Raw genomic sequence first — 7,703 nt, 5'->3', positions numbered from 1 at the left:
ACACGTGCAGCTCTGAACAAACTCCACCTGCCCGGCTGCGCTAACGTTTTCAGGCACAAGCAATTCCAAACAGTCCTTAAACATCAAACTACTTTAATACAAAGACCTCTGACAGGAAAATGAAGTTGTCTAAAACCAGCCTGGCTCGTGTCCTGTCTCATCAGCGTGTACCTGGCGGCACGGAGCCCGAAACCTCTCCCAGCAGCATCCCTGGGGACAGCACTGCTGCTTCTGCACGGGCTGCCGGCAGGCTCCGAGTGCCTGCAGCCCTGTCCAGAGGGGCAAGGAGAGCCCGAAGAGGACAGCAGGGCCCCGAAATAAGGACAGCCCGGTAGGTACTGTGCAAATATATCGGATTTTATTACTCTTTTATGGAAATAACAACAGACATTCAGGTAGAAACATATTAAATTAACGCAGTCAACAGTTTAAATGCAAAAATAAATATAAAGTCCAGCAGCTCGATGCATCTAAAACAGCTCGTATTTCTTCTAACGAATAGAAAAAAGATTTTTTTTTTCTTTTTTTTGTGTGTGTGTGTGTGTGTGTCTCAGACGGAGAGTTTGGTACAGCCGAACAGAGCCGCAGGTACAAGAAGCGCTTTCTCAGAGCACAGCCCGGCCCGCCGGGCGCCCCGCCGAGCCTCCCTGCGGCCGGGTCCCTGCCGGGAGCAGTCCCACCGAGCCGTGCCGAGCCGGGCAGAGCCGGGCCAACCTCAGAGGGCCGAGTCCGAGTCGCTGGAGTCGAGGCTGTTGCGCAGGCGGCAGCTGCCCAGGCGGTCCCGCTGCAGGCTGAGGTTTTGGGTGCTGCGCCGCAGGCACTCGAGGGACTGCAGGAAGGACTTCTTGGCCTTCTCCTCCTCCATGGGGGACACCCCTTCCTCCTCCACCTCCTGGATCTCGTCGAAAGTCACCGGCTGCGTCTTGAAGCGCGACTGCCGCGGCCGCCGCAGCTTGCCCCGGGGGGCTCGGGCCGGCCGGGCGGGCGGGGGGAACTCCTCGGCCACGCAGACGAAGTGCGGCATCACCGCCTGGTAGCTGGAGCAGACGCCCAGCAGCTCGGAGGGTTTGGCGGCCATCCTGCCCTCCGCCGGGGGGCACCGAGCCGGGGCCGGGCCGGGGGGCGCCGCCGGAGCCGGCGGGGCGGGGGGCGCTGCCTCGGCCGTGCCGGGAGCCGGGTCCCGGCGGGGGGGAAAGCGGCGAGGAGCCGGGGAGATGGGAGCCGAACGGAGCCGGGGAGATGGAGAGGAGAGGAGAGAAGAGGAGCGGAGCCGAGCCGGGTGCTGGGAGCCGAGCGGTGCCCCGGGAGCGCTGCGGTGCCGGGCGGTGGGATGCGATCGGAGCCGAGCCGGGCGATGCGGAGCCCCTCTCCCGTCCCCCCCTGCCCCAAGCAGAGCGGCTGGGCTCGGTACGGCTCGGCACGGCTCCTATATAGCCCGGGCTGCCCACGCCCGAGCATGCTCAGACGGCGGCGGGGCCCCCCCGCTGCCCGCTTGCCTTCCGCCGCTCCGCCCCCGGCCCCCCCTGCCCACGGCCGGGGCCGGGCCCGAGCTGTTTCCCCCCCCCCCCGGTGCCGGGTCAGCCCCAAATGAGGGGCTGGGGTCGGTCCCATGTCCCTCCCGGCCGTGGTTTGATCGGGGTTAAGTACCTGATTCGGAGTGACTCCGGTTCGTGCTTCACCGAGGGGTCGGGAGATGCCCCGCTGCGTGCCAGGGGGGCGCAGGGCTGGAAAAACCCCGCAGTGTGAGGAAAGCACAGAGCAAGGAGAGGAAAGGGGCTAGGGTGAAACAGAGCAGAACAGGGAGACAGAGCTTGAAATGGTTCATCCAAAAGCCACCGCAAAACCTCGGCTCTGTCTTTCAGTACGATGCAGCACCGACGTCTCAGGGCTCCCCCGGATGAGGCCGATGGCCCCGTGCAGCAAACAGCCATAACCACGGCCCCGTCTCAAACCAGCCACAACAACACCGAGCTGCTCTGGGAGAAAGGTGGCTGGCAGCTCTGGTCGGCACCCTCGGGGGGCTGCTGGCTGCCCCGCTTGTCGCCAGCGCTCAGGGATGGCTCGGGGCCTTGGCTGCAGACAGCATCTGGCTGCAGCCTCGCCGCTCCTTGGCTCCCCGGAGCAGCTTCGGGGCCAGGCTCAGTCTGAAGCCTTTTTATTGGGAGATGCAATTAACTTAATAAGGGAACAATTTTCTGTCGGGTCAAACTGAATCATTCCCGTTTGGAGAAGACAGCATTTTTTTTTTTTTACTGTTGATTTTAATGGCTAAATTTAGCCCCCCGAAGCCCTGACTGCATTACGAGGACTTTCTCTCCAAGGGACCCACTCACAGCAGATTTTATTCCTGAGAACTGGACTCTACAGCACGCTGGACCGAGCTCTGCTTCCTCAGCACAGACAGGAAGCGCGGGGTGAGACCTGGAGGACTCCTGGGGCCGAGCTCGCCCCTCCTGCAGGAGCAAACTGGCAGCCGAGGAAAGCATCTCACATTCACGTGAAGCAAGGTAAATTTAATCTGCTCTAGCAACAGCCTTAGCATAAGAGGATCCAAGGGCCTGCAGAAAAAAGGCCAGTTGACTCACTACCTGAAATTCAACACGAGCATCCCCAAACTACCCACCGAGTTTGGTAAAAGTTCAGTGAGGGCAAACTGCTTCCCTTGCAGGTAGGCCAAACACCGAATTCCCTCGCAATCAGGGCTATAAAAGGCTCTGGGAAATTTCGGCGCTGAGTTGGAGCAACATCACCATGGCAATAACCAGGAAGCCTTAAGTTTTTGTTTGAGACAATTCAGAAAAAAATATCCTGTGACATAATCCCCCCAGTCAGGTCTGCAATGCGCTAATGTAAAAAACTATATTTATTCCAGGGGCTTAAATCACGCCTTTAATCTGGGTTGCTCCCGGTATTGAAATGTGACCTCATCGTATAGATTACAGAAACCATCGGCCATGGGGATCATACGAGGGGATTTCTTTCTTGCATAGCATGGAGCTGAAGTCACATCGCGTGCCAGGGCTGCAGGGACCTGTGCCCGAGGCTGGGAGCATGTTGAGTGCCGTAGGGTTCACGTAAATACCTCACTGCCCAACTTCGGGACGCTCAAGTGCCAGATTCAGAGAAGGAACTGCCAACACGGCTGAAACACTATCAGGGAAATGAGTTCATGGCACGGGGTCACTCGTTTGACAATGCGATTACAGAGGACACAGCCTTTTAGTGACTCCTCTTGCTGGCTACCACAGCGAGTGCCACAAAGGGGCAAGGAAAGAATAAGACAGGGGAGAGAGGGCGACATCCAGCTCCTTTTGGTTCTGCGAGCCAGCACGCCGTGCCTGGCAGCACGCACCAGCCCTTGGGATCTTGCTCCTGGCATTAATTCACATGAGGTAACGGGAAGGGGTTCAGGTTCTTCTCCCATTCAGTTCACATCCCGAAACAGCCAGGTTTAGAACAACAACAAGAACTGCAGCCTCACAGATCCCGGCTCACAAATACGAAAGCACGAAATGGATAAACAGGTAATTGATACAAACTACTTCTGGAAGCAGAAAAAAAAAAATCTTCTTACCCTTTTTGCTGCGCACACGCATGATTTAACCTCGAATTCGTACCTTCCTGATGGGGGAACCCAGGTTACTCAAGGCCTAATGGAAACTGGAAAACCATCACTCCTTCCTGCAGACCATACAACAGAGCAGAGGGCAGGGAATTATTTGGCTCATTACCTGCCAGGGCTACACTCCCCACGTTGCTGGGTCCGAGATGTGCCCTTTCCTTATGCATTTTTTTAGCCTTTGTCTTTCTTCCCGGTGTTTCTAGCTGGGACTTCAGCAGCCTGGTAACATTTTTTCTTTTAACAAAAAAAAGTGCCAAATTTGCCATTTGCAAATTAAATTTGGCTAGGTCATCGATCCACGGCTTCCTACAGACAGCCTCACAGCTCCCACAACCATCTTTTCCTCGGCCTGTCCCAAAAACCTCCCCCCTCGGCCACAGCCGCCTCGGTGCCGGCCCCACACCCTCAGGCTGGAGACTCCCCGTGGCCACGAGGCAGTGCTGGCTGCCCCAAATCTGAGCACGTCACCTCCGTTACGTTTCACGTGTGCTTACAAAACTGACTAACGTGCGATGCCAAATCACTTCAGCTGCGTGGTCACAGATCAGGGACATGAATCCGGCACTGCAGGCAGTGCTGAAGGCGGTGAGGGCGGCTGGGCGCAGGGGACCCGGCAGCTGCTGGGGCTGGGAGGGCAACGCGGCCCCTCCAAGGGCAGCACCAAGGCTAGAACAACACGGGGAACAACAAGGGCGAGGGACAGGGGAACAACAAGGGCAAGGGACAGGGCTGGGGGCGATGACTGGGACGGCAAAACCCAGCGGGGGCCATGCCCATTCCCTCAGGCACAGCAGTCAGCGCTGCAGGGTGAGGATGCACCCACAGCATGACTGCAGATGGTGGCAAAAACTTGTTAATTCGTGTGAGGAGCGAACAAAGTGCGTTCGGAGATCCCACCCCCTCAGAGAGCTCGCTTTCAGTCTTGCCTGCTTATGTGCTCCAAGCCACAATAAATCCCACAAAGCTGCTCTCTAGCAGTTGGACAGCGTACAGACCAAACCGTTTGGATGCGTTAATGCTCCTCACAGAAATATATCATATTATTCTGCTTTTAATTATTTTAATTGTGAAGTGATAGCTGAAGGGAAGCCAGCATCTCAGTAGCAATGTCACAGGATAACAGCATTTGGCTGTCATCGCACTACCACTAATAAATGTGGTAATAAAGCTCTTTGTTTTCAAAAAGAGCTGCAAAATGTTCCCTGACGGAAACTGCTGCATTAAATTTCCTTTGTTTGGCCTGACGGGCGTCAGAACGGATGGCAGCTTTTCCCAGCACTGCTACTGACGTATCAGGACATGATGCTGCGAGGATACAAGATAAGAATGCAGCTCAGACAACAGACGGGCGGTTATTGCAGAAACATCAGCTGCTTAAAGAAAGAGCCTGTGCTTTTAGCAAGCAGGGAGACCTGCATATCCCTGCTGCTTTTGGTACACGAGTCCACAGCAAAGTTCAGCTGTGACCTCCCACGGCTGTACCTGTACGTGTATTTCTACCTCTAATTACAGGGATGCCACTAATTAAGCAGTGCTTGCAATTCATCAAGCACATCCTGACTTAGATTGAAAAGCTTGACAAATATTTTTCCCTGAGAAAACACATTTTCAAAAGAAGTTTTTTGGGAAAACGCTCTCTTGTGCATGTGGGGGAAAGCTTCACTGAGTCCAGGGATTCCCAGTCCCTCCGCATGGTCCATGCATGGTCCATGGGATGGTGCTGGGGGCACGTGCCTGCTTCCAGGCACAGGACCAGGAATGTTTTTGGGGAAGGATCGAGGAGGGGAGGATTCCCTGCTCCTCCCCGGGCAGCTGTGCTGAGCACGTGATGCTGGGGTTGGCGTTTCTTCTGCACCCAGCTGCTGAGTTTTGCAAGAGCTGAGGAAACGTGATTATTTCTGAGACCTCTGTTACCCTCTGTCGGATCTGGACAAAACCAACCAACGAGCTCTTAATTAGCCAGGGAGGGCTGACAGCATGAGCATATAAGCTCTGGCTTCTCTGAAGTCAGACAAAACCAAAACCTTTCCCATGTGAGCCGAGACTTACAACCACAGGCTGGTGTCACAGGTGGGATCCCAGCACTCCTGAAGTATTTGATCTTCCATTTTCTTCTGTGCCTACAAACACTGCAGAGCACCCAGGTATTTCACAGCAGAACACATTTCCTTTTTTTCCCCCTCTCCTTTTAAGCTTATTTACAAGCAGTGAAGAAAGAAATCAGCTGGAGTCTAGGGATGAAAATGGAAAGTTTCTCAGCAATGAACCACCAGACCTCAGGTAACCGTATCCTGCAGAAAGTTGTTTAATCCATCTAACCCTCTTCAGGGACTTCAGGCAAAATCTGCGAAAGTGACACCAGTAAATAGCTGAATGCCACTTGTCCCCGCGGCCAAAGCCTTGCCTTGAGGAGAGGATCCAATGCGATGCTAACGCTGACAAGCAGAAAAAAAAAAAAAAAGAGTAATCGAATCCCTGCCAGATGAAAGCCAATTGTACCCAAAGCTGAGGACTGACCTGAACGCCAGGAAGTTTTTCTAAGATAGAACAGAGCCATTGTGCTGCAGGTGAGGGAGGCCAAGGCAGGAGCTAACTGAGGAGGTGACCGAAGGGAAGAGGAAAGCGCCTGGTGCAAGACGGAGAGCCTTCAGGGCGAAGCAGCCCACACTCAGCTGTGGATTGTACCCGTGGCAGCACCGAGGCCTGAAGGGTTTCCTCACGCTGCTGCTTGCCCTCCAGCAAGTCACGTCTCTGCTCCTGCTTCATCTTTTGCTGTCTGCATCAGAAGCTCCTCAGGGCAAGAAGTCCTCCCGCAGCACACCCAGCCGTGGCGAGGACCCACGGCCAGCAGCGAGTCACCAGCACGGCTCCATCCCACGCAGCGCCGGGGCTCTCCTGGCCGTGCTGCCTGATTTCTGCCCTGCTCTGCTCCAAGGGACCGCGCTCGGCCGGCTCAGCTCCCTGCATCAGTCCCCGCAGGGCTGCGTGGCAGCCTGCCCTGGCGCAAAGGAATTGCTGGAAGCGCGCCCGGGCAGAGGGCTGGCACAGGTAGCTCCCTGCTCAGCTGAGCTGCACCGCCAGCCCGCTCCAGCGGGGGTTTACGCCGTGGGACCGAGCAGATAACAGCCCCGCGGTGATGGCAGAGCAGCTGCGCAGGCAGCTACAGGCAGAAATAGGTTTTGGTTGAGCACCGCTCCGGATCAAATGAACGCTGCCTCTCCGGGTGATCCCCTGGGATCTGAAGTCTCGCTCAGTTAGAAAAAGCCTCCTGAGCAACTGGAACACAACGAGGTTTTGTTTCCCTTGGAGAATCTAAATGAAACGTGGGGCCCTGCGAGACAGACCTCCTCGCTCCTTATTCTGATTAAAATTTTACACTATGCTACCCGCTCCCTTCCCTTAAAACAGGGTGTCCAGCTGCCTGGAGACGTGTCCTCAGGGTGGGAGCAGCCAAACTGTGCTTGACAGGAGCACGGAGTAACTCCTAGAGCTGCGCCAAATGCTATGCAGGAAGAGCAGGAGGTAAATCAAATAGGTCGACAAGCGAGAAAGCACACATCTGTCATCTTGCTGAGTGAGTGGCCCTTTGGGAAGGGCCAGTGTTTTTACCCAGAGCTGCTGTGGAGCCACTAAATAATACTTACAAGCCGCTCTTGGGCATGCCAAGGAAATGAGACGATACCGGCAGGATCTCAGCAGAAGTTCGGTGCGGGGAGGACAGGCCGGCAAGCTCCGATTTAAACAAATGGCACAGGTTGCTATGGGAACCTTGAGCATTTATAAGAAGCACTTCAAAAACAAAACAGAGTGAGGCAGATTTCATATCCAGTCTGAAAATGTTTATGACCAGAAAAGGCAAAGTGGGTGTTAAATGCTTTTTAGCTAAGTCAATAGCACCGGCACTCGACGAGGAGGTATTATGGATTTGCAGCACCCACCGTCCGTCTTCTGTCCTGAACCCCAGGAGAACAATCTTCTGTACTCTGCCAGTATTGTGGCACAAAAATTCTGGTTTCTTAACCCCTTCCTGGCACCCCGTCTCTTTCTAAATTACTGCTGTCAGAAGGAAATTTCAGGTAGT

The 7,703-nt window shown here is 55.1% G+C and overlaps 1 protein-coding gene across 1 annotated transcript; it reads right to left on the bottom strand.

Annotated features, from left to right (window-relative positions):
• Nucleotides 1-538: 538 nt before the first annotated feature.
• On the bottom strand, nucleotides 539-1,469 carry C5H11orf96 (chromosome 5 C11orf96 homolog). Its single transcript, XM_027459198.3, has one exon. The coding sequence runs from the start codon at nucleotides 1,076-1,078 to the stop codon at nucleotides 716-718; it is 363 nt and encodes a 120-aa protein (XP_027314999.1). The 5' UTR covers nucleotides 1,079-1,469; the 3' UTR covers nucleotides 539-715.
• Nucleotides 1,470-7,703: the final 6,234 nt, after the last annotated feature.

This window comes from Anas platyrhynchos, chromosome 5, assembly GCF_047663525.1.
Source record: "Anas platyrhynchos isolate ZD024472 breed Pekin duck chromosome 5, IASCAAS_PekinDuck_T2T, whole genome shotgun sequence".
Taxonomy (NCBI): domain Eukaryota; kingdom Metazoa; phylum Chordata; class Aves; order Anseriformes; family Anatidae; genus Anas; species Anas platyrhynchos.
The sequence above is the reverse complement of the archived record's forward strand: the minus strand, read 5'-3'. Positions and strand labels throughout refer to the sequence as shown.

What these genes read in the sequence shown, in the direction of transcription:
- C5H11orf96 (XM_027459198.3), bottom strand. Translation starts at nt 1,078, where the DNA reads ATGGCCGCCAAACCCTCCGAGCTGCTGGGCGTCTGCTCCAGCTACCAG.